The sequence below is a fragment of the Penicillium cinerascens genome, assembly GCF_028974065.1.
Source record: "Penicillium cinerascens strain IBT 15544 chromosome Unknown contig_16_segment0_segment0, whole genome shotgun sequence".
Taxonomy (NCBI): domain Eukaryota; kingdom Fungi; phylum Ascomycota; class Eurotiomycetes; order Eurotiales; family Aspergillaceae; genus Penicillium; species Penicillium cinerascens.
Genome location: NW_026695286.1, coordinates 2,738,199 through 2,758,888, shown reverse-complemented (window position 1 = coordinate 2,758,888; position 20,690 = coordinate 2,738,199). Strand labels below are relative to the sequence as shown.

Here is a 20,690-nt window from a genome sequence, read left to right as displayed (position 1 = left end):
CACATGGCGCCGTCAGCTGCAATATCCACAACCTCCACCATTCTAGACGAGTCTGATCAACAAAAAGTTCCAGAGGTAGCCAAGGGGCAAATTGAGATGTCCGAGAAAAATGAGGACCCGGCGTCGCCTGCAGACACAGGCTCGAACGGAGTCACACTACTCATGACGGTCGTGGCTTTGGCGCTAAGCATGTTCCTCGTAAAGATACCCCGAACTCTTCATTGCTTTCGGCTGCTAACTGATCGTTGTACTCAACAGGTTTCACTTGACATGGTAATTTTTCGATCCTGCTATGCAACCATGTTTTACTAAATCAATTGCAATCCTGAACAATTGATTCCTCACTTAGACCATCGTCGCAACGGCTATCCCGAGTATTACAAGCGATTTCGGTGGCATCGAGCTTGTGGGCTGGTACGGATCGGCATTTTTTATCACTCTGGGAGGATTCCAAGCTACCTGGGGCAAGACATATAAATACTTTCCGCTCAAGTTTTCATTTCTCTTCTCGATCATTCTCTTCGAGCTCGGGAGCTTGGTTTGTGGTGAGTGCATTCTATACAAAAAAGACGCGAATCCCTAATGGGTTGTATAGGAATCGCACCCAGTAGTCTGGCATTAATTGTCGGACGAGCGATCACAGGCATTGGAGGCGCCGGGATTTCCTCTGGTGCATTCACCATCATTGCTTTATCTGCACCTCCAAAACAACGACCAGTGTACATTGGAATTCTGGGAGCCTCCTATGGAGTCGCGGCTGCTATCGGCCCTCTAATCGGTGGCGCTTTTACTAGCAACGTTACATGGCGATGGTGCTTCTACATCAACCTTCCCATCGGTGGGGTTGCCGGATTGATCATTCTCTTCTTCTACCGACCCCCTTCCCCATCGCATTTCCTTCAGGAGCCTTTGCGAGAGAAGCTTCTACAATTGGACCTTCCTGGCACTGCACTTCTCATCGGTGCCATGATTTGTTATGTTTTTGCTCTTCAGTGGGGAGGAATCACACGTCCCTGGAGTGACTCCGCTGTGGTAGGGACTTTGATAGGGTTTGGGGTCCTATTAATCACCTACGCTGTCGTGCAGTGGGTGCAAAAGGAACGTGCAGCAATGATCGGTCGCCTTTTCAAATGGAACGTGGTGATCTCAATGATCTATATTGATTTACTAGCGGGGACGTTCTTTTTGCTGGTCTACTATTTGCCTGTTTATTTCCAGGTTGTGTCCGGTGTCTCCGCAGCTGAAAGCGGAATCCGGAACCTTCCGTTGATTCTGGCGCAGAGTGTGGCCACTGTTTCGTCAGGGATTGCCCTGAGTAAGGTGGCATATCCTCAACCTTTCCTTCTAGCTGGTGCAGCGCTCACGGCCATTGGATCCGGTTTGTTATACACACTGAACATCAATTCCGGTGCCAGCAAATGGATTGGGTATCAAATATTAGCCGGCCTCGGTATTGGATGGTGTTTCCAGGTACCGGTTGTGACTGCGCAGTCTGCAGTACCCCCAGAAGACTTGCCTTCTACAACAGCCATGGTTTTAAGTAAGTGCAATTCCATCGTTTTTTTTCCAAACGCATGATTATTGACTCCTTGAAGCTGTTCAAACTATCGGAGGCTCGGTTTTCGTATCTGCTGGCCAGTCTGTCCTCGATAACGTACTTCTAAAAATGCTACGCAAATCCCCCGGCATTGACGCCACAAAAGTGGTCATGACTGGTGCGACTGACTTGCGCAAAACCTTTGATTTGACACAGATACCGGCAATCCTAGGAGCATACATGAAGGGCATTCAGGCAGCCTTTCTAATTGCAATTGTCGCATCTAGTCTGGCCACCGTGGTTAGTCTGGGGAGTCGATGGAGAAAACTTGCTAGTGCTAGTGCAACAGCGGCTGCATAATTGACTCAACCAATAACTATGAAGATGTCCATTCATCAGACCAGCCCATACGACATGGACCATCGATGCCAAAAACGCCTAGGGAAAACAAGCAATGTGATTCCATCTTTTATCATTAAATATGTAGTGAGAGAGAAAGAGAGAGTTGCATTGAATATAGCTCCCGTCTGCGGGGCTCTTCCCGGGTCGCCAACGGCCGTGAGGCCGGAAAATGACTAGCTTTACATTGTTCTTAAGCCCGTAGTTTCCGCCAGTTGCCCGCCTATGTTATGCCACATTTAGGTCCGTTTATGCTTAGCCTTCCGTTCATTCTAAATTCTGTTCATCCTAGTAGCCCTGTTGCCAAACTTAATCAGTCGTCCGTCTCCGCCTCTATAGGCGCTTCGTGCGGCCCGTTTGCTACTTATATCCCTCCCCGTAACTCGCATTAGCATTTTAGTGTCCGTGAAAGTTGATGGATAGTGGTTCGTGGAGAGGCCGCGAGTTTGGGCAAGGTCTACTACCGCTGGGCGGTTGGTTACCACCTTAGCAACAAAGGATGGTGTTTATAGATGTTACTGGCTTAATAGTAGTGGATAGTACGAACTCATTGCCCTTGCTTTCCTCGCACAGGCTACTATAATTTAGCCGACACAAACGTACAGTCACAGAGGTTGAAAACGAAATAGTAAAATCTGAACTAATGAGCAAAATATCAAAATCTGTGACGTCCCTCAACATTGAACGTTAAGATTGCCATTCATCTCGCGGATACACTCATCGCAACCCTAAGTGCTAGTCCTGACACTAGTAGTCTGTTTTATTGCGCAAATGTCTGGTTTAACCATGATGCCATTGCTTGGAATTGCGCCCCGGGTGGAAATTTCCAGAGAAAGTCCGTGATCGGCTCGACGTGGAACTCTCTAGGAACGAGGCTAATGCTCACCTCGGAATGTTCAGCCTATTATTATAGCAAAAGGTTAGACAACACAGGGAAGATAACAGAGGGTGACTATACCTTGAGCTTCTTTGCAAAAGCTACGATTGAATCCAAAAGCACTTCGTCCCCTCCCACTCCAACAAAGATCCTCGCAACAGGAAGGTCCTTCCACCAGCCCGTTGGCGCCTGCGTAGGGTGACTATACTCATCTGATGTAAAATCGCCCATGACTGCTTGCGCCCAGCGGCCAAGGGATTTTGCCGATATGACATCTCGAGCTGCATTCTCTTTGTAGCTCTCGAAATGAGTCCGGAAATCAATCCAGGGAGACAGCAGCATCGCGCCACCGAGCTTTTCACTGAGCGACAAGGCGGCCACGCTACCTTCAAGTTTAGGATGAGCGAGATGCGACAAAACCGCTAGAGCAAGATGGGCGCCCGAAGAATCGCCTTGGAGTAAGATGTCGGATGGTCGTTTCCCCAACGTCTCGATGGCATATCGTAAAAGGGAAACAGCCTGCTCTAATTGGCGGGGCCATTGAGCACCAGGGGCCAGATCATAGATAAGGAAGAGCACGCCTATATCTTTGCCGTGGTTCTTGAGGTCGGTGGAGAGGGCCTCGACATGGCTGAAGTGGTTTGGTAGTGCGGGGATGCAGTAGCCACCGCCGGGAACATAGATGATGAGTTTATCAGCCTCTGGGTTGCCAAGCCAGAATGCTTGGGTGCCATCTAGAAGCTTCAGAATGTTGGGTATGCCCTTGTGTTGTTGCATGTGGTCTTCGTAAGATTTTAGGACAGAGTCGGCTGGAAGGACATATCTGTAGGTAGACTGGTCATTGTTTGCATCTTAAACTGAGATGAATTTGCCTAAAAGCAGAATAAAACTCACTGGATCTGCTCTACAGAAAGATTGTCGATGAGTGTGCGCACTGAAGAGATTGCTACATGTTTGAAAGCTGTGGCACCTCCCTCCTGGCCTCTCAAAGGCGCGGTGACAGTAGACCAGACCCCAGAGCCAACTAGATGGAAAAGAAGTCTTCATGAGGAAATATGTTCGTTCGCGTGTTGAATTGGGGAATGATTGACGACCTACGGGACCTGGCCACTGCATACCCTAGTCCCAACCACATGCCCGCCATGGGAGCGATTGCTTGTCGGCTAGCGTCAAAGAAAAGTCAGAGCAATATTTATCTACTTGGAATAATCAGGGGGGAAAAAATGAAAACGAAGAAGATTGTGCAAAAACTTGAGTGTAATAAGGGGGAAGGCCCTGGTTGACGTCGTAGAATATCCGAACGTTCGGCGGAAGCGGTAGGTTGGGTCTAATTTAAATGCCCTGCCCATCCCTACCTTAGCCTCTAACTTAGTTCGAGCGTCTGAGCGCATGGAGGCCAGTACATAGACAAGGAACTTAGTCTTGGCCATATCTCCTCTGGGAATGGTAGGCATTTAGCGGCCCGGAGCTCCGCCGAATCGGAGGACTTTCGATCGCGGTGCAAATCGATTATTTAGACAAGGCCTGCACCCAAAAAGCATTTAGTACGCCTGCGGTTCATTGTTGGTGATTATTACTGATTGGCATGATGACACCAAAGTGGTCTCCTAGTTGTTCTTGCGTTGGCCCTCCTTTCCTCGCCTCGCAGCTACTGTTCTCCAGCACATGTGATTAGTGCTTTGACCCAGACATACAGGCTTTGGACGGCCTGGACTTAAACCTGTTGTACTAGACTCGGTTGAAACCTTCAGCTATTGATATATGCACATCTCAAACTATGGCAGTAGCTGATGCTACACGGATCCATACTATAAATCAGCGATTTCCAGGACCAGAAGCATGCCTGTTGGATGCGGGTCAAGTGTCAACCAAATCGAACATGGCAAAACGGGACCTCACTTTTCAAACCATGAACACATATTGACATTGATTAATAAGATAAATGCAGTAAATGCAAGTGGGGAGACTAGCAGGAGGGGCTACAGAGGCTAGGCGCACCAAGCATGCAGCGTGAGATAACAAAGAAAGCTCAAATTCAAAGTGCATTTTGGCGAGTATGAGGGACATTTCGACCATAGCAAAGCTGGATAACTGTCATTAGCACCCTGGTACTGGAAACCCCTGTCATTGGAGAAGAATAAGCTTACTTACGTCCTAGGCATCCCCTAGGCCCTAAAGAGAAAGGCTGACTAACTTCTCTATTATTGGTGCATTCAAAATCCAACCAGCGCTCTGGCTTGAACTCGAAGGGATCATGAAAATAGCGTGGGTCGTGCGTGACTGACCACGCAGATGTATATTCTTCGACCTATGGGAGCAAATTAAATGAGCCACATTCGATGTTGGAGATAGAAAGCAAGGTATACATCTCCTGGAACGTAGGTCCCACTAACCACGATGCCTTCTTGAGGCGGAGTATTGCGAGGGAACCCTTGAGAACCCGGAGGGTAGATTCGTAAACTTTTAGATATCACTGCCTGTGGAACAGGGCGGTCTTTGTCCCGCGGGGGAATTTTTGGTCTAGTGGATTTTTCAGACATAATAGCATTGCTTGAGTGATATGTGAGTTGATGTTTGAAGGATGATGGAATGAGAAATTTGAGACTTACGTCTGGTCTGAGTAGATTTGAGGGTGTTTAGTGGCGGTAAATAACCTCGCTGAATGTGAGGGAAGTAACAAGAAGGAGATATTGGTTCGACGTCACTCCTCGCATACGTTAATAAAAGCTGGAGAGGTGTTGAGAAGATTAAGTTGGATTGGTCGGGAAGTGAGAGTAGATAAAATATAGGTTGTCAGCGAGTTTTGTTCACACTCTCACTTTTTGTATGCGAACAGCAGCAAAAAGTGAGAGAAAATGCCCTCGAAGTGAATACAAACTAAGCGGTTCGAAGGAAATGCAAAGAGACTTTAGTGGAGTTTCGGAATGTTTTCAGGAGCTATAGTTGGTTCGCGGGGATATCCTTTCTTTGTGTTCATCCCATACGCGGTTCATCAGCCTCTACAGTATATAAATTATCCAATCAGAAATCTTTTATGCCACCTTAACCCGGGTGGACTGTTGTTCTGGGGGCGGTGAGAGCGGGCTCGTTAGAAAAAAAAGTTGCTTGTAAACCGCCTCAATATCTGCGTGCGCCGATTCGAGGTAGCAAGCAACTTTGTTCCGAGATAAGAGAGAGAAATGGGCTGCAGTGATCTGGTCTGAAAAGCGACTGATTACTCCTACGTCAATAGTCATGGTAATTGCAAAGCGTTGGTAGCGTTAATCTCGGATACATCGGTGTATCTCGCGCGGATCTCATCCAGGAGTTTTCGTATACCTTCGGGGTAGATAGAAGATGGTACATGGTTGCGGCCAGGAAGGTAGCTACCGTCTCGCCCCCAGCATTTCTAATGATATGTCAGTGATTTTTCTTGTTGTCTCACTTAAGATCGGTTATATAAACATGCACTAGAGTCGATGCATGAGCCGTAAGCTCCTCCAATTCCATTTCCTGGCTCAGCACCTTGGAAATAAGCCGCGACATGAAATCTGCACGAGGTGATTTGCTCTCTAACCGGCGCGTCACTTTCTCGCTACTATAATTAGTATGCCTGTTGCGGATGCGGACTGTTTAAGTGTGGTAAAAGCGTCCTCCCAATGGCTGCAATAAGCGGATACCGTCGCAAGTTATCCAGAATTGTAATGAAATAGAGATGCTCCTCAATCATATCGGACCAAAAGTGGGTCTTTCCTATCAAATCAATCAACACTCCCCAGTCTGATGTATTTAGTCTTACAAAATGTTGTTCCCCTAAAATATATTACATAGACACTTTGTTGAGATCGTATGTAGTCGGGAAGGCAAACAAGACTAGTCATAAGGCGGGACTTGCCCCCGCGTTGGGCCCGACTACCGTATCTAGAAAACGTTATACCCTGCATGAGACGTTCCTTGGAATTTGCATCGTAATTATCCGAGAGGCGGAGCGACTTGGCAAGCAAATGGCAGTCTGACCGCGGTATCGAAGACATTGCGCCCAGTCTCGGCAGTGGCGAAAGACGGCGGAATTTGGGGTCGACTGCAAACTCGCATAAGCGATTGGTAGAACTTCTATGAGACAGGTACGATATCGTGGGGGCCATAATTATCACGAGGCATAAGATGAGGTCATGGTGGATTAATTCCCGAACCCTATATTGTCTTTTACATTCTACCTGACGTTAGCGAGACCTTGAATTATGTATTTCACACGAAAGTGCTACAGTATACACACTACACTGCTACCTGTATGCCCCTCTTTGGCTGCTGTCCACCTGAGGTCCCAAGCCAGAGGGCTTCTTTTCCCGTGACTCGTAAACGTTATCCAAGATTGAGTATGCAACATGACTCTAAGGCACCCCCTCTCAAAGCTGCATTTCATCCATGATATGACCGAGAGCCAGTCTCTCAGGCCGCAGAAGGATCTAACACCACTGATGTTGGAAGCACTCTGCAACATCTGCTCAAAAAGCCCGGTCTCGACTAGGGAGAAGGCTAGCCCCTTTCAAACTTTCTAGCAATCAGTTGCAGCCGGCTCATATACATCATAAAGTGTCTTCTCGAACTCGCGAATAAATCCCGGTGTCACACCTTGTTCGTGGACAACCATTATCTGAGAGCCGTAAAATCCACAAATCCCAGCCTTCCGGTCAATCCACTATCTCAATTGTCAGTAGATATCAGTTGAGAAGGCAACACAATAGGAAGTACCCAATAACAGCGCGTGGCGCCTTGCCAAGTTATGCTGCCAGCCTTTCTACCGCCTAACAGATCTCTTTGGTTCACAATCCCGGCAAGACAATGGTCAACTTCCATACCGATGGGAGCCAAATCACCGAAGTTATCTTTGAGATGTTCGGGATTAGTCCGGAAATATCGAAATTCCTCTGTTTTAGGCAGGCTGTAATTGAACATGAGGTCGGTTGTCTCAGGACGAAGTAATTTTCCGTCGTTACGGAGCAAAGATGAGAGAAGCTTCAGGAAGTCTGCACCAGAAGTATATAGGTTGGAACCGCCCTTGTCGACTTTGGGATCGATTGGATATACGCTCTCGGCCGGCTGGACAGTGCCTTCGGGGCCTCGAGATGTCATCTGAATAAGGTTGGCAGCAACATGTGGATTGTCTAAGAGACGGTACGTCGTGTGAGTCATTCCGAGCCGCTTGAATATGTTCTCTTGACAGTATTGCTCGAGAGTCATGTTTGTGACTCGCTCAACCTAACAGCGGTTAGGTGGTGATCTAGCAAACAGTCGGCGGTAAAGAAACTCACAATTTGGCCAGCCCAATCGGTACTCTGTCCGTACTTCCAACTTGTCCCTGGTTCAAAGAAAAGGGGTTCAACTGACTGCCATTTCAATTATTATTTAGAGGAAAGAGTAGGGAACACAGGTGAAAATCAATGACATACCAGACTGCCCATGACCTGCCGAACCTCCTCTAATGCCTTTGCTTTGATTTCAGGGTCATTATTCATGAAATATCGTAAAAGCACGGTTCCTCTGCTATCGCCAAGTACAGTGTAGTATTTCATTAACTTTTCGTCGTCCAAGCTGGCGATCCCGGAAGTGTGGGATAATAGCTGCCTAAAGATCGGTTAGAAACCCACGACTCCTTCGTCAGTATAGTGCAGGCAACGAAGGTGAGGTATTACCTCAACGTGATTCGATTCTGCGCTGGAACCAAGACAGGCTTCTCTCTGTGTTCTTCGCCTCCAAATCCCACGAGGATTTGCGGATGTTTCCATTCGGGTAAAAATTTGGTAATGTCATCATCTAGATCTACCAAGCCACGCTCAACCACTTGCATCGCCGCCACAGACGTGACCAACTTCGTGGCAGAGGCGAGACAGAACGTTGTGTCAGACGAGACTGGGGGGAGTCTTCTTCTAAACGACTTTTGCCGAACGTTTTGAAGTACTCCAAGGAACCTTTGATTCGACTAGTCAGCTATTTAACTATTGCTAGTAGTGGGCGGTGGTGGAGGTGGAGGTGGTGATGAGAGAGAGTGAGAATATACTCACCATCGCGACTGGCCGCAGCAAGGACGGTTCCTGGCAGCTTTCCAGTCGTAGTGGCTCGTTCGAACTTTTCCTCGAGAGCCTGCATTTTGTGAAGGAATAGAAATTGGTTTACAAGAGGATTATAAGAAGAGGTTACTATTTAGATTAGGTGAGTGATGGTGACAGGATTCGAGATTAGCGTGGGGCCATCACTAGAAATAAAAAGTCGTCGAGAAGCTTGGGGGTGGGGAGCAAGATCTCCAGGACTGAGAACCCTTGTTTGGCCTGTTTGTATAAACAGAGAATTCTACGTGATTCTATGAGCCTTTACCGTATTATAACAATGTCTCATCTTGCACAATCTGCCGATACGGCCGGTTCGTGAGTTGACATGTGGCATCGCCATTGAAATTACCGCTAGGCCTAATAGTTGACATGTGGCGTCGCCATTGAAATCCGGTCGTGGGTGCAGTGGGACCCGCAGTGGGACCTGCGGGGGATCCTGGAAACTAGCCAACGCTTCCGCGGATCGTTGGGGGACGTATAAAATGGACATTCGATCCGATCAGGCACTATCCACATATTCCTCATGCCTACTCAATTTCAAGTCACCCGGGAGTCGCCAGACCACAATTATTACGTGGTCACTGACGACGACCAAGGCGGCCAGCATCAATTCTACATAGAAAACGCCCCGTATGCTACGCAAAAGTCGGACCTCACATTCTATGATGGTGCCGACAGTGATGGCCCTGTTATCGGCCTCTCCAAGTTCCTTCGCGGCTCAGCGGATTGCGATGTCACATTAGTCGACGAGCAACTAAAGGAGGACTGGGTATGCGTGATGAAGAAAGGATTCATGTCTATGAAATACACCTTTCAGATACCAGTCCGAGGGGAATTAGGCAGTTTTGCATGGAAGAAAACACGTTCAATAGGTAGCGGCTCCACTTCACACGGAAACATGAAGCTAGTCGACGAGCAGAGTCAAGATGTTGTTGCGGTCTTCTCATCAGATCGTTTTTCCTTGGTTACTGGTCGTCTCGATATGCGTGAAGATTACGGTGATTCATTTGATCGATGGGCACTTGTTACTGGAATTGCTGTGCGAGAAAGCCAACGGCGCCAGAATGTTAGATCTATGAGAGCTAAGGAAAACGTGTACTCTATGGGAGGGTCTGGTGGCGGCGTAGGCTTGGCTGGGGGCGGCAAAGGGATGGCTGGTGGGGGCGCCTAGTCGGAATAACCTTGCCCTCTTCTATACGTTGTGAGATACCATGACACTTTAACTGGAATGAATTTGAAAATATTGTACTGTCTTACTCAAACCCGGCTGTGTGTTGAAGGAAATAAATAACAAAAAAGAAATAGTCATCCGTCATCAGCATTACGATCCTCGTCCTCAGTTGTTCGAGGAGTTGCGAGATGTGCAGTAATTGAGTATAATGTGGCAGCTGTTCGGCAGATAAGTAGAACCACACTTCCTCACACCCGTCTCATGACTGACTTGAGAGAGAAACTAATTTCATACTATATTCCTGAAGGAGACATTTTCATCCCGATTTCCCTACCAGCTCGACGATCATCTGAGCCGCCGACTCAAAATCAGCATCTACAGTCACATTATCCAAACCCGATGTTTCGATCCACGATAGAAGTTAGCCCCTATAATATTGAATAGAACACGCCCCAATTTACACTTACCAATTTCAGCGCCTGTGGACAATTCGTACCCTGGAGACGAACTACAACTGGGACCTTGAAGCCGCCCATTGCAGCAGCGGCGGCAACAATAGACTCGGCGATCATATCACAGCGCACGATTCCTCGCACTCGATTAGCGGAGGTTCTGTAAAGTCAGATAAAATGGATACTCACCCCCATAAATATTCACAAGGATCCCCTTAATCCGCAAATCGTCGTTAAGGATCTCGAAAGCCTTACTCAATGTCTCCTTGGTCGCTCCTCCACCGACATCGAGAAAGTTAGCGCATTTCCCACCGTACAAACTAATCAGATCATTGGTCGCCATAGCGAGACCGGCCCCATTGACCACATTTCCGATATTGCCGTCCAGTCTAACATAAGACAGGCCAAGCTTGGAAGCTTGATACTCGACCTCTTCCTCGGGAGACCGTTCTTCAAGACTGAAAAGTTCCTCCTGTCGGAATCGAGCGGCATTGTCAAAACTGAATTTAGCGTCGAGACAAATGAATTTCCCATCGTAAGTGCGAACGAGGGGGTTAAGTTCAAGAAGCGTGGCGTCTTTCTCTCGGAAGAGCTTGATCATCTGGTGGAGGATGTCGTTGACGACGACCATCTCTTTATCGGAGAAACCGAGCTGTGCTTGAATATAGGATATTATCTCGGTGGTGAGTCCAGTTGGTAGATGGAACCAAAACTTTTGCAATTTGTCGATGTTGGACTCGATGTTGGTGCCTCCGACATCTGATATCAGGAGAACTGGCATGTCCCGATCGCGATCAAAGGTTAGAGCAAGATAAAATTCATCGACGACATCAACCGCCTTGTATATGTATAACTTCTTCACAAGTAGGCCACCCGGTGGGGTTTGGTTTGTCGTTAGATGGTAACCGAGCATTTTGGAGGCATTGTCGTATGCCTCGCTGGGCCTACGACAGTCGCTAAGCATTGGACACTTTCTCCTTGGGCTTGGGCTCACCAAGTAACAATTCGAACTCCTCCTTTTCCATCGCTGTCGTACTTTCCCTTGCCCCGTCCACCAGCGAGGACTTGAGCCTTCAGAACTGACGGCGCACCTGCTTGATGTAAGCAAACACGACCAGATGGACAACGCAAGTATATAATTAAGAGGCTAAACTCACTTATATCGGCCACCACATCCCGAGCATCCTCCGGGGTCGTGACAACGACGCCATTGGGCACGGGTATATGAAACTGGCGAAAGTAAGCCAAGGAATCGAGTAGCAGAGTGAAGCTTAACCCACATCTCTGAGAAGTTTGTGCGACTGGTACTCCAGAAGATTCAAGTGTCGCACTTGCGTTTTGAAAGGGCCATGAGGCTATACGCCAATCAGTCTTGCGTGTCCCTATAATTGGTGGGGGATATCTAGTACCGCCTGGAAGAGACGCGAAAGTGCACGTCGGCCGATCATCTGGATGCTCACGACTGGAATTTGGTACTTCTCTCAGACGAATCTTTCTTCGAAGTCCATGTCAGGATGCGTAGTGAGGTTACTACGATGACATCAACATAAATGGTCATTTGGCTCATTTTGAGTTTGGGGTGAAGCGGAGACCCAAACTCGGAGGGGAATTTGGCTCAACCACGATCTTCGAAATGTCAGTCGCCACATAGGCAGAATGATGGAAATCTGTTTCCCGAGGGTTCCTCAACCCAGACTCTGGGTCGCTTTATGTGGTTTCTGCCCCTTCCAACTCGAGGAGGGTCCACATTGATGCCACAAAACTCAACAACTAAAATGTAATTCGCTATCGAGCGATGTGGGTAGTGTCATGAAATCCAACCCCCAGGAAGCTGAAGCTGGCTCATCATACTCTTCCAAGTTTGGGCTTTCAATGTGCCTTTTGAAGTAGTCCTGAAAGATTCTTGCGACCGAAAAATGGTGTGCTGGAAGTGACGGCGTCAATGTTCACAACAGAACGTGGAGCGATGGAATAACAGATATCAGCCCTCTTCGGGAAAATGCGGAATATATATGAGTATCGAAGGATCAAAAGCAGCTGCACTTTCATGCACCATGATCTCAAACAATGTGATATGCATTCCAGGCTCGGTGGAAAACCTGCCGCTGCAAGCCCCTGTATGACCCGCAAAATAACGGCCAGGTATACATGTCAGTTCAACCCCCTATTGTTCAAAACGTAATCCATTCAAAAATTGAGCGCAAACTCTGTCATGGTCCAGTGAATTCAGGAACCCACGCGTTCACGACCCGCTCCAGCGTTAAGGTTCACGCCCTGTCCCAGCCATCCTCGGTTAATAGTCACGCACGAATAAAAACAGGAACGTGCTAACTGCTGCAAAAGAAGTTCAGCTACTGCATGGTTGAGGGGTAGATCGTCCAATCTAGCCCACACGATCTGAAATTCGCACCCTCGGCTCCACTTGCTAGCGATTCTGCAGCTGAATACAATACTTTAGCTCGGGGGATCGTGGAGTAGCGCGATCGTACTTTGGTCACTTTTCGACATGAGATCCAATCGCGTTTGGCTATTTTCAAGTGGCGGTGTGGCAGACACCCCTTTGGGATAGGTGGACGTTTATAGTTTTACTTTTGACTAATGCCGAGCGGAAGGGAGATGGAATTGCCGCGGATAAGGGAACCGGATTCTTGCCATGTCCCTCGATTCACAGTCGCGTCTGCCTCCATTGCCTTATAAGTACTGCGGGACCGTTGGATGACTTTGATCCCGATTGCTAAATCCCCCCCGCCGTTCGTTGGGAGTCTTCATTTGTCCCTTTATGATGCGATTCTTCTCTGGCTCGGGGACTACAGTTCCTGCTCCCTTGGCTCCGCACAAGGAAGACACATTGCGGTCGTGGAACAAGCTCAATTCGGTTATCCAAAAGGGCTGCGTTGATTTGGATGGAGAAGCCCTCGATATCGCGAGTGTGGCGGCAGTTGCTCGGTATTGTCAACGTTCACTCAAACCACAGAATCATAGCTGACGATTCCGATCCAAGTGATGGCTGCGGCGCCCAAATATCCAACGAACCCTGGGTAGCCCAAAAAGTGCTCGCGGGCGTTCAGACCCTGAATGAATACCTAGCCAAAGGATATTCTATCTATGGTAAGGTACAGAGGGAAACCTGATTGAGCCAAGCAAACCAACACGTTCTCTAGGGGTCAACACCGGCTTTGGAGGTAGTGCAGACACCCGGACAACGCACACTGTACGGCTACAAGAGGCACTTCTCCAGCTTACCCAAGCAGGCATCTTGACGAGCAGTGACTGTGCCCCCCGAGTGGGAGATTATAATCTGGGTTCCCACGCCATGCCAGTGGCATGGGTACGAGCCACCATGCTCGTGCGATGTAACCACCTCCTGAGAGGCCACTCGGGCGTGCGACTGGAGATCATTGAGGCGATGTTGAAATTGCTGCGAGAGGGCTTCACACCGCTTGTGCCACTGCGAGGCTCCATCTCGGCTTCGGGTGACTTGATGCCCCTTTCATACTTGGTTGCGGTCTTGGAAGGGAACCCGGACGTCAAGGTTCACTGGGATTCGAAGCCGGAGACCAAGGTTGTATCGACGACCACTGCTCTGGAGATGACTGGCATTAAGCCTTTCGTTCTGGGTCCGAAGGAGGGACTGGGTCTTGTGAATGGAGCAGCTGCCTCTGCGGCTGTTGCATCTTTGGCGGCGCATGAAGCGAGTCAGCTGGTTATCCTGGCTCAATCACTCACTGCAATGACGTGCGAGGCCATGATGGGGAATGCAGAGAACTATCACGAGTTCCCTGCCCGAATCCGCCCTCACCCTGGCCAGATTGAAGTCGCTGGCAACATCCGCAAGGGCCTAGAGGGTTCGAAACTTGTTGAAACCTCCGATAAAAAGGATCGCTTCCGTCCGGGACTCATTCAGGATCGGTATGCTCTCCGTGGTGCATCACAGTGGCTTGGGCCGGTAGTGGAAGACCTCGGATTGGCCGTGCAGCAGCTCACCACCGAACTCAATTCCACGCAGGACAACCCGGTCATCGATTCCGATACCCAAGAGGTATACTCCTGCTCCAATTTCCAGGCAGCTTCTGTCTCGGTGGCCATGGGAAAGGTACGCGAGGGCCTGCAGATGGTTGGCAAGCTCTTGTTCAGCTACTCGTCGGAGCTTATCAACCCCGATCTAAGCAAGGGTCTCCCGCCCAACCTGGCGGCTGATGATCCTAGCTTGTCATTCACGATGAAGGGTGTTGATATCTCCATGGCTTCGTATATGTCGGAGCTTGGGTTCTTGGCCAATTCGGTGACGTCGCATGTCCAGTCTGCTGAGATGCATAACCAGCCGATCAATTCGCTTGCTCTTATCTCTGCTCGCTATACTTTGCAGGCCGTGGAGCTTGTTTCAATGATGAGTGCAGCTCTTCTGTACGTGGTCTGTCAAGCTCTGGATCTGCGGCTGCTGCATGAGACTTTCCTGAATAAACTGGACGGCGTGGTACAGTCGACGTTGCCAGAATTATTGGATTCGTCAGACAAGGAGACTATGATAAAGCTTCAAACCGGTATCAGCAAAGCAATCCGAGGATCATGGAAAGGATCCTCACGAGAAGACCTGTCCCTCCGGATCCAAGGATTGTCAACAGCCATGGCCCCGGTCCTATTGACACAAGCCAAGAGTCTGAACGTCGAAGATCCTATTGCAAAGATCGAATCAGTGCAGCAGCGTATCTGCCAGGAAGCACAGTCGCTCTATGAGGAGACACGTAGTCGGACGTTGTCGGGGGAGCTGAATGCTGAATCATCGCTCGGTTCTTCTTCCAAGTCTCTCTATCGCTTTGTGCGACGTGATCTGAATGTGCCGTTTCACTGTGGTCTTTTGGAGCATCCTACCATCGACAGTAAGATCGCGGGTGTGCCACAGCGCCCGCGGAAGACAATCGGGTCGTGGATTTCAATCATCTATGAGGCCATTCGTGACGGCAGGATTCGAAGCCCTCTGAGTTGAGGGCTGACAGTGACCTTTTTGGATTCACGCGACAAGCATGCACGTGGACTAGATAGATCTCATAGATCGTTAATGGCTTTCCTTTTTGATCGGGTATTCAAAGTCTCCCAAGGTTGATGTATAGACGAAATCAAGATCGATTGCAGATTTCTGTATATACCTGCAAGTTTCAAATTACCTATAGATGCACCGAATATAATACTTAAAGCAAACCAACCCAATCCTGTAAAACTCCCCAACATAGTACCATGCGCCCCATCCCAATGAATATGTGTAGCCCAAAAAAACATATAAAAAAGAAATGTATACACGAGAGCCAACCTCGTTACTTGGTTATGAACTTCGGCTTGCCACAACTACCTCTCCGTTTTATAGCGTCGTCGACTCGCCACAGCATCGTTCCTGATGCGACACCCGGCTTGGGCAGACCGCGGAGGGCCCATCCGGATGTTGAGCAGCGACCTTGCTTGTCAATGCGGTATTGCAAGCAATTTGAAGACCGGGCGCAGTGCTCGGCACATTCGTACATGGAAGCAGGCGTGGACGGGCCCCGGTAGTCGGCATTATTGTCGCCGTCGGGGGCATTGTTGTCCCAGTTATCGAGGCGGTTTGTGAGCATCGGGCGGATAAAGTATTGGAAAATGTCGCCGTACGTGAGAACGGTTCGGTTTTCCTAGAAATTTCGAGAAATGTAAGCAACCAGCACACCGACAAAAGATAAAGTCCAAGACAAAGAAATTGCGGGTTCTCACATTTGAGAACCACTCCTGATCAAACTTCCACATCTGGTCGACGTCGGCGGGCGTCATGTGGTGGAATGTAAAAGGAGGATAGCACCATTGCGGCCTGCCGAACCCCTCGCCGAGAGCATCCTGCTCCCAGACAGACTGGGTGGTAACATGTGGCCAGGACCAGGTCAATCCAATGCCTGCTTCGGCTAGAGCCATCCCCAGCACGCAGTCGCCCGCCCATTGGTTGTTGGTAATCTCGTTCCACTCATCCGCATGCTCGGCATAGAAATCCGCGAAGGCATGCATGGCCGCATTGGAGATTACGAAGCCGGACCCGCCGTGTGCAAAGGTATGATCCCCGATCATCATCTGATTACCGAGATACAGTTTGTCGTTGGAGTCGAAGTTCTCCAGCCAGGCAAGTAGATTCGGCCAGATCGGGTAAGTGTCGGCTTCGAGGAAGACATACCACTTGACATCGGGCCGATGGGCCCGGGCCTCGTGGATCATCGGCAGGAACTTCCACTTGTCTAGCTTCCAACCCGGGTTGTCCATCATGCCGGCCGCGCTATTGGCGACCTTTGTATGATCCTCGCTCGTCAGAGCTTGACGCCCACCTTGTCGGGCGCGGTTGTACAGAGCAAAGTCGTCGTTCGAATACAAAGTTTGAGAGACATTGCGGAAGACGTCCAGCGTGCGCAGGCCGTCAATGTCTTCCTCAAAGTCGGAGACGATGAGCTTGTTCGGGATGCATCGTAGCGTTGTGCGGATATGCACGGGGACCTTGTGTTGAGATTCCGTGATTCCGGTCTTAACTACGACCAGAACATCTTCAATGCCTGGTAGCTGGCGACATGACGGTGACGATTTCGGGTCGGGCGGAACTTCGGCTTCGTTTTCGTTCGGAAAAGAGGCGGGCTGGAGTACAACCCGTGTATCGCCAAAGCGGGCATTTAAATGCAAGAACAGGATTAGAAGAGCCAGTGGTATGAGGACGGGCACCCAACGCCCATAGCGAGCGGGGAGGGTGGCCATCGTGCGGGGAGAGGACGGGAGGGGGAAAACGGGAGACTCAAAGCCCCATCACGGTGGCGGTCGATATTTCTGAATCAAAGGAATTGACAAAGCCGGGATCCGAAGGACCCTTTTAAGTCTGGCAGTCCGCGCATTCGGGGTACTGGTTTTGCGGAGCTGATCTTTGGCGCGACTGCCTACGCTACGCTCGGTTCAGTAATGATAGCTGGGGTCAATGAATCCGGTTTCTCTCTGCTCCGGTAGCTTCGGGTGAACAGAGAATCCACGGTAGCTGTTTGGCATTGTGCAGATTGGGTAATTGCCATTGCAACCGTCTCGTGTGTATGTTCGGAGAGCAGTCTGGCTCCTTCAATTCTCTTCCGCGTTACATAGGCCGCGCCACGAGGGCCCCCTGCATGTGGGTCTGGCGATCAGTAATCGTCATTGCTGAGTAGCATTCAGGGTCAGATTGACTGGTTGGCTGGTTGGTTGGGACCAATTCCGGCACTTACAGTTAAAGAGGCGGATGTGATTACGATAAGAGGGAGCCGTTTCGGGACTACACTGGTCACGCGCGCCGGCGACCGTCTTCGACCAGGTACAACGGTTACGGCTTAGAATTTATTGAGATGTCCAAAACATCCAGAAAGGGATTTTTGAATTTTTGTTGTCATTTCAGAGAAATTTCTCTTGCTCCGCCCGGTGAATTGACCAGACGTAAGCCGTACATGGCATGCCATGCACTATCCTTGAAATTCGTTATCGCCAGAGTGATAGTATCACGACCGTACAAAAACCCCGACCCTCTCGTGCTCCTGCGAGTACCACACCGAAAAAATGAAACAGAACTTTTGGGTTCATTCCATTTAGGCCTCGGTGGTGACACGGCCCTTGGGGTTGGTGACCTTGACACCGAGAGCCTTGGCCTTGGCGAGGATGTCGACACGCTTGCGGGAGGAGACAGCGTGGCCAATCCTATATCGCGGTTAGTTTTTATTCCATGGATAATATCGTAGGCGAAACGTACTCAGCAGCGTAGGTACGGTTGTGCATCAGGAGGAGCTCAACGTCCTTGGGGTTGTGGACGAGGAAAGCCTTGTGGCCGGAGGGCATCATGTGACGGGTCTTCTTGTTGCTACCGTAACCGATCTATTCCCGGCAGGTTAGCGACGGTCGAGCATTATCTTCATTTGGGGGGGGAGAGGCGTACGGAGGGCATGGCAATCTGGCCCTTGAAGCGGCGGCGGACACAGTTGTCAATACCCTTGGGCTTGCGCCACGAAGGGTCAACGCGCATGAACCGGTCAGACTGGTGACGGTTGAAGCGGTTGGTGCCTATTGCAGTTAATGTCAGTCCTTCAATTCTGTGTCCTGTGTGTCGTCGTGGTTTTTTCAAGGTCCGTGGATAAAATCGCCCGTCAACTGCAAAGAATGTGTCGCCTGTCCAAACCCTTCCAAATCATTGTCGACTTCCTCCTCTTCCTCCTCCGGGCTTTTCATCCAATTCGCGGGTCGAAGGGCGATGCTATCCAGGCTGGAAATGGGGACGGTCGGGGATCGGGAACATACGCTTCTTCACGATGGGGATGTGCTTCTTTGCGGCGACCATCTGGAAGGAAAACTGTCAGTATGCCGTTTGAGGAGAGCGGAGGGACGATAACGGGACTTACTTTGGCGGTGTTGTAGGGTCTCGCCGGGCGTTCGAGAGTTGTCGAGTCGGACTGAAATCAATCTCGAAAACTTCACACTGACGCGGACGAGTGGGCGGTCCACACTAGTGCGCTTCGAGCGTTCTAAGCGAACGGGAGTGTGCTTATGTCATCGTAGGGCTCTAGTGGATTATGCCCTGCCAAGCCTTCCTATTCGGGATGCCATTCAAGTATATCCTGAAAGCATGGGTGTCATTCGACTTTTTATCTGCTAAACATAACAATTTACACCTGCAGTTGGAGGTTCACTCTTTCACCTTGTCGCTCGCCACTCTTCAGCATCTGCTCCAACATTTCCAAATCCGCCAGTGCAGCCTCAGGCGACTGCCTCTTCTCAACCGGGGATCCATTAACAATGGCTGTCGCGAAATCAGCGACTTCGGGGCCAACTCCATTGCCATCAAACTCAACGTGGTAAGCTTTGCCATCAACTGTCACATCGTCACCTTTCAAAGTCACCACGCCCTTGTCGCAGGCAAACTCGAAAGTGCTGTCTTTGAACGGCGATCCCCACGACAAGGAAATGATACCTGTAGCACCAGATCCGGTTTGAACGACGGCGTCCACCGTGTCAACCGGTGGTAGGTATGCTTGCTGCAGTTGAGACTGGGCTGACAATGCAGTTATATGCTCTGAGCCCAGGATCAGGCGCAGGCCAGCAGTCATATGCACTCCACCGTCCAGGAGGAAGCCTCCTTGATACCCAGGCGTTTTACGCCAAGCAGTTTCTTTGGGTAAGATGTAAGCATATACGCAACAAAAGGTTAGTGTAGAGGACTTACGGTAGTATTTATTATCCTCCTTCACCAAGTTCTGGACATTTACCCGAAAGTGCTTGACCTTGCCCATCTTTCGCACCTGCTCAGCCGTAAACAGGAACTTGGTCATGTATCGGTAGTTCTCGCCCACGGCCCAGAATGTCTTCCTGGGGTCAATATTGGCCCCGTACCACTGCAGGAGTTCCTGGGCTGTGGCAACGTCCTTGGCGATGGGCTTCTCGGACAGGACATGCTTGCCAGCCAGAAGGGCTCTCTTGATGAATTCGGGTTGAACCAGAATGGGGAGACTACTGGCTGTTAGCTTGTCTAGTTTCGATCTCTTCAGAAATGTCAACATGGATGACGTACGCGATGATGACGGCGTCAATTTCTGAACGGGCCAGTAGATCATCAAAAGACTTGCCAGCTCCCGCGTCTTCGGAGTAGAGATCAACCCCGGACCTGCCTTCCGCAAGCGACTGTGCCGACTTGAGGGAACGCGAGTAGATGGCCTTGAGCTGGAAGTTTGCAGCAGCTTGAACAGCAGGCTATACAGAGTGTCAGCTATGTCGGGAATTACGGGCATATTCCGCATACCAGATGCTGCTCTTTGGCAAAAAGGCCTGACGACCGTTAGTTGAGGTTGTCCACGACGATGTACAGAAGATGCTCACCACTTCCGATAATTGCTACGCCGATAGGCATAGTTCAACTGGTTCTGGGAGCTGATAATGGAATAGAAGAGATTCGAATTGACGAGAGATCCAAGATTGTTCTATGAGATGTCATGCAGGGACTGCCCTAGAGAGGTGGGGTACTTAAAGAGCCCACCGGGAACCCGTGTGTCCACCTCGAGGGACCTGGGAAGGTCCAACCTGCTCCCGACCATCGCGAGTCCCGGCCGTTGTGAGCTCACCCATAGAAGGATTTGTTTTTCGAAAGTGAATGAACTCATCCATTTCGCTACTTGAG

General features: G+C 49.7%; 10 protein-coding genes across 10 annotated transcripts; 3 read left to right on the top strand and 7 right to left on the bottom strand.

The window, feature by feature from the left end:
• Nucleotides 1-3: 3 nt before the first annotated feature.
• Nucleotides 4-1,897, top strand: N7498_001021 (MDR family MFS transporter; the record flags this gene model as incomplete). Its single annotated transcript, XM_058448084.1, has 5 exons — nucleotides 4-198; nucleotides 259-273; nucleotides 350-545; nucleotides 596-1,540; nucleotides 1,596-1,897. The coding sequence occupies 5 exons, from the start codon at nucleotides 4-6 to the stop codon at nucleotides 1,895-1,897; spliced, it is 1,653 nt and encodes a 550-aa protein (XP_058313495.1).
• A 799-nt stretch (nucleotides 1,898-2,696) lies between these two features.
• Nucleotides 2,697-3,957, bottom strand: N7498_001020 (alpha/beta hydrolase; the record flags this gene model as incomplete). The annotated part of the gene is made up of 4 exons (XM_058448083.1): nucleotides 2,697-2,837; nucleotides 2,895-3,636; nucleotides 3,708-3,854; nucleotides 3,932-3,957. The coding sequence occupies 4 exons, from the start codon at nucleotides 3,955-3,957 to the stop codon at nucleotides 2,697-2,699; spliced, it is 1,056 nt and encodes a 351-aa protein (XP_058313494.1).
• Nucleotides 3,958-4,956: 999 nt separating this feature from the next.
• N7498_001019 (uncharacterized protein) lies at nucleotides 4,957-5,353 on the bottom strand (the record flags this gene model as incomplete). The annotated part of the gene is made up of 2 exons (XM_058448082.1): nucleotides 4,957-5,121; nucleotides 5,180-5,353. 2 exons carry the CDS (start codon nucleotides 5,351-5,353, stop codon nucleotides 4,957-4,959), a joined length of 339 nt encoding a protein of 112 aa, XP_058313493.1.
• Nucleotides 5,354-6,038: 685 nt separating this feature from the next.
• On the bottom strand, nucleotides 6,039-6,421 carry N7498_001018 (uncharacterized protein; the record flags this gene model as incomplete). Its single annotated transcript, XM_058448081.1, has 2 exons — nucleotides 6,238-6,421; nucleotides 6,039-6,201 (listed from the first exon to the last, which is right to left on the bottom strand). Exons 1-2 carry the CDS (start codon nucleotides 6,336-6,338, stop codon nucleotides 6,039-6,041), a joined length of 264 nt encoding a protein of 87 aa, XP_058313492.1. The 5' UTR covers nucleotides 6,339-6,421.
• Nucleotides 6,422-7,496: 1,075 nt separating this feature from the next.
• Nucleotides 7,497-8,939, bottom strand: N7498_001017 (serine hydrolase domain-containing protein; the record flags this gene model as incomplete). Its single annotated transcript, XM_058448080.1, has 5 exons — nucleotides 7,497-8,051; nucleotides 8,105-8,179; nucleotides 8,243-8,417; nucleotides 8,486-8,702; nucleotides 8,855-8,939. The coding sequence occupies 5 exons, from the start codon at nucleotides 8,937-8,939 to the stop codon at nucleotides 7,497-7,499; spliced, it is 1,107 nt and encodes a 368-aa protein (XP_058313491.1).
• Nucleotides 8,940-9,422: 483 nt separating this feature from the next.
• N7498_001016 (uncharacterized protein) lies at nucleotides 9,423-10,070 on the top strand (the record flags this gene model as incomplete). The annotated part of the gene is made up of 1 exon (XM_058448079.1): nucleotides 9,423-10,070. One exon carries the CDS (start codon nucleotides 9,423-9,425, stop codon nucleotides 10,068-10,070), a length of 648 nt encoding a protein of 215 aa, XP_058313490.1.
• Nucleotides 10,071-10,386: 316 nt separating this feature from the next.
• N7498_001015 (succinate--CoA ligase subunit beta) lies at nucleotides 10,387-11,970 on the bottom strand (the record flags this gene model as incomplete). The annotated part of the gene is made up of 7 exons (XM_058448078.1): nucleotides 10,387-10,431; nucleotides 10,538-10,659; nucleotides 10,712-11,466; nucleotides 11,517-11,613; nucleotides 11,680-11,752; nucleotides 11,803-11,877; nucleotides 11,932-11,970. The coding sequence occupies 7 exons, from the start codon at nucleotides 11,968-11,970 to the stop codon at nucleotides 10,387-10,389; spliced, it is 1,206 nt and encodes a 401-aa protein (XP_058313489.1).
• Nucleotides 11,971-13,304: 1,334 nt separating this feature from the next.
• Nucleotides 13,305-15,506, top strand: N7498_001014 (aromatic amino acid ammonia-lyase; the record flags this gene model as incomplete). The annotated part of the gene is made up of 3 exons (XM_058448077.1): nucleotides 13,305-13,468; nucleotides 13,524-13,630; nucleotides 13,684-15,506. The coding sequence occupies 3 exons, from the start codon at nucleotides 13,305-13,307 to the stop codon at nucleotides 15,504-15,506; spliced, it is 2,094 nt and encodes a 697-aa protein (XP_058313488.1).
• A 325-nt stretch (nucleotides 15,507-15,831) lies between these two features.
• Nucleotides 15,832-17,272, bottom strand: N7498_001013 (uncharacterized protein; the record flags this gene model as incomplete). The annotated part of the gene is made up of 2 exons (XM_058448076.1): nucleotides 15,832-16,179; nucleotides 16,259-17,272. 2 exons carry the CDS (start codon nucleotides 17,270-17,272, stop codon nucleotides 15,832-15,834), a joined length of 1,362 nt encoding a protein of 453 aa, XP_058313487.1.
• An 845-nt stretch (nucleotides 17,273-18,117) lies between these two features.
• N7498_001012 (Oxidoreductase N-terminal) lies at nucleotides 18,118-20,423 on the bottom strand (the record flags this gene model as incomplete). The annotated part of the gene is made up of 10 exons (XM_058448075.1): nucleotides 18,118-18,226; nucleotides 18,279-18,400; nucleotides 18,462-18,586; nucleotides 18,821-18,860; nucleotides 18,922-18,972; nucleotides 19,192-19,688; nucleotides 19,743-20,026; nucleotides 20,088-20,266; nucleotides 20,316-20,341; nucleotides 20,393-20,423. 10 exons carry the CDS (start codon nucleotides 20,421-20,423, stop codon nucleotides 18,118-18,120), a joined length of 1,464 nt encoding a protein of 487 aa, XP_058313486.1.
• Between the last annotated feature and the right edge of the window lie 267 nt (nucleotides 20,424-20,690).